The 3,503-nt window shown below is 37.2% G+C and overlaps 1 protein-coding gene across 1 annotated transcript in view; it reads left to right on the top strand.

Annotated features, from left to right (window-relative positions):
• Positions 1-2,802, top strand: part of LOC144966686 (uncharacterized) — a 35,223-nt gene extending 32,421 nt beyond the window's left edge. Inside the window, exon 3 of the mRNA XM_078903445.1 lies at positions 2,361-2,802. Within this exon, the coding sequence (XP_078759571.1) occupies positions 2,361-2,745 (385 nt within the window). The 3' untranslated portion in view covers positions 2,746-2,802. The remainder of the gene's footprint in view (positions 1-2,360) is intronic.
• Positions 2,803-3,503: the final 701 nt, after the last annotated feature.

The raw sequence follows: 3,503 nt of genomic DNA, 5'->3' as shown, positions 1-3,503 counted from the left end.
TTATAGTCAGGTTAATACAGTTCAGTGAGAATTACTCATAAACACGTATGGCAAAAAACAATAACAAAGGCTCAAGTGCCGTCATCTTCGTTCTATCTTTACTCGAGAGAAGTAAAAAAAATAATGAGTCGCTTCATCATGAATTGATACCATGATAGCAGGAAGTGAGCGAATAGCGAGAATGAGCTTTAGAAGTAATGTACCTAACAAAATTCATATGCGCTTGGCTAAGAAACTCACAACATTGCCATCCGAAATTATAACGAACCAACGTTCTATCTATAGAATTAACGAAGTTGACGTCACTCAGCTCTTTGTTATTGATTTCAGACAGCCTGTTATTGATCAGTTCTCACTAAATAATATCAATCAGACTATAAACGTTTAAGGTTTTTAAAAATACTTTAGCTTTTATATAGTGCAATATCCATAAAACGTTATCAAACCGCTGTACAAGGGGTCCCTGACTAACAGCAACATGTTGGACGAGACATGTCGCCTGTTAGACTATATTGCAATTTTTCGGACAGAAACAACGTTGTTAACGGCCAGGTACTCATTTTACACCTGAGTACGGTGAGAGAATGTGAGTAAAGAACTTTTTCCAAGGACTCAATTATGCGCCGAGCGAGGCACGAACCCAGGTCCTTCCGATCCGAAAGCGAGTGTCCACATAGTCGCACGTTACACATAGTCTTGTGTGTTTATACGTTATATCAAGCTCTGACTATTTTACCTAAACGCTTAGCATCAATAACAGTGTTATGTTTTATTCCGCCTTGACAGTGGTCAGAGGATGCGGAGTGTGTGGCCTACCATTGAAAAAAGTGTTACCTGTATTTCACCAATGGCTTATTGTGTCTGTTTTATGAAATCGAATGATTGTTGACGCGTACCATTGATAAATCAAGGGTAGTGTGTGATATTATACATAAGAAGAGAAGAAGACTATATAGTCGGTCTGAAATTAAATTAACACCAAGTTATATTCCAAATGCGGTGTCCGATGATGTAATGTGGGAATTTGTCCACTAAGAAGTGTGGAAATAAGACAATTTGTATCTAGTCCCCTCGAACATGATTAATCATTTATTCATCAAGAATATTAGATAGACTAATATTGATCTGGATATTATCTGGCAACTTCTCCCGCTGTTGTTGTTGATAATTTTTTATTATAAAATGACCAAGGGTTTGGATTATTGTATATTTAAATGAACGATGATGATTATGATGGTGATGATGATGATGATGATGATGATGATGATGATGATGATGATGATGATGATGATGATGATGATGGAGATGATGATGATGATGATGATGATGATGATGATGATGATGATGATGATGATGGAGATGATGATGGAGATGATGATGATGATGATGATGATGATGATGATGATGATGATGATGATGATGGAGATGATGATGATGATGATGATGATGATGATGATGATGATGATGATGATGATGATGATGATAAGACTGAGAAAAAGAAGAAGAGGATGAAGAGGACAGGCATGGGGAAGGATGAAGAGGAAGGTGCAGAAGGAGGAGGAGTGACGTCATCTTCATTAATTTTATGAAATAGAGCTATATTTTTCTAAACCCACCGTTGCTTGTAATAACAAGTCATATTACAGTGAGTTAAATACGTGGATATTTCAGTTTAAGGTAGAATTAATCAAGAAAACAAGGTAGGATTTTTTGACACTTAATTATTGAGTAACTGGTCCTGTTAGATCTGGTGGAAAGTACTTTGCGATGAACCAGCGTCTTGTCCAAAGTACAAATGGTATTTGTTACTGTTCTTTTAACGCTTAAGAAACAGATAAACTCTGGCTCCGTGGAAACATTTATGAAGTACCAACAAGCACACGGGGGGGGGGGGGGTTAAAAGATTAAGAAATATGCTGATCTTATAACTGTATAATTAGCTTTCTATTATATTTTTACAAATGTCCAGACCCTTTAACAATTTTAATTTTTTTTTAATATGCCTTTTCCGCCACGACATCATGACATCGTCGCCTAGGCATTCCACGAAGGAATATAGATAACTCATCAAACAAGAGGTCTGATGTCAACAAGATTTACCCATGTTGTCCAAGTGAGCAAATTGGGGGTTAACAATCTTACTCAAGGAAAAAAACGAAAGTGCCTGAAGCGGGGCTCGAACCCAGGTCCTTCAGGGACACAGTGCAATGCCTTTACCACTCGGCCACTTCCCGCCCCCCCCCCTCCCCCCGGAAAGAAAAAATAATTTTAATGATGAATTTAAATTCAGTGGATTACACGATTAGACTCTATATTTGGAAATCCTCTTTTTATCTTATTGTTCTTTCCTTTCTTTCCAGGATGGGAAAAAGAGGATCACCAAGCAATAACGCCCCCACACATCGAGATCAAATGAATAATCACCCATTGGAAAATTCGTGGAACATGGAAGAGAGCTTTTCAAATACCTTGGACGATACATCTGCCGTTACAGTTTCCAAACAGCCCCTCTGGTATTACGTTGTCAAAAACAATCCAGCGCCAGTAATGACAAGTGTCGGAGGTTTTTCAATGAGGAGTTTGCTAGAAAAGAGCAGGGCGTGTATCTGTTGCCTGAAAGTAATGCGATCGGAATTTAGGATGGATGATGACATTGTCACGTGTTGTACAAAATGTAAACGTTGCGTCAATGACGACGACGATGACGAGGAAAACGGTGGAAAATTATCAATGGGTGTTTATTAGCTGTAGTTTGCCAAAATTAAATTTTTAAAAGTTTAGGAATAAATCAAAATGACAAAATATTCACATAACGGTGTTTATCATTATCTTCCCTTTCGCCCCCCCCCCCCCCCCCCCGTTTTATTTAAATGCGTGTGTTTTTGAAGGTTGGTGTTTTAAAGATTATTTTAGTTTCATCTCATTGTTGGGCTTTGTTTTTGTTGGGGGGGGGGGGGGTTCGTTGGGTTTTTTTACGTTGCTTTTTTATATTTGTTTATATTCATTTTTCAAATGTTTTGTTTTGTTATTGATGGGAGTAGAGACAACTGTAAATAGTCCTTTAAATAAAAAAAAAGAGGGAGGGGTGATATATATCATTATCAACCAAGTGAAAGGTATCTACCAAATGTGTAATTTCACCATTCGAATCCATTTTAACTCACTTTTTCCTCGAGGTTGTAGATACGTATTTCCACAACTAAATTTTTCTCTATTTTGTAACTTTGCGGTTTTTTGTTTCAACCTCCTTGATAGATTTTGCAAAGATGAGGGTCATTTAAATCTATCGATATTTGAAGGACGAATTTTCTGGCCATTTTTTAAAAACGTGTATTTCCAGGGTACGGTAGTTACCTGGCTAAACAGTAATGCAATAACTTCGATGTGTATGGCGAGAATTTTTTAAAAGTCACAATTTGTCTAAAGAGGTGTGTATGAAACAGTGTCGGACAAAAAGGAAAGTAAAATACCAGAAAATATCATCCGAAAATCAGTTTACCTCG

Source organism: Berghia stephanieae, chromosome 2, assembly GCF_034508935.2.
Source record: "Berghia stephanieae isolate SIO BIC M18660-M18661 chromosome 2, UCSD_Bste_1.3, whole genome shotgun sequence".
NCBI lineage: Eukaryota > Metazoa > Mollusca > Gastropoda > Nudibranchia > Aeolidiidae > Berghia > Berghia stephanieae.
The sequence above is the reverse complement of the archived record's forward strand: the minus strand, read 5'-3'. Positions and strand labels throughout refer to the sequence as shown.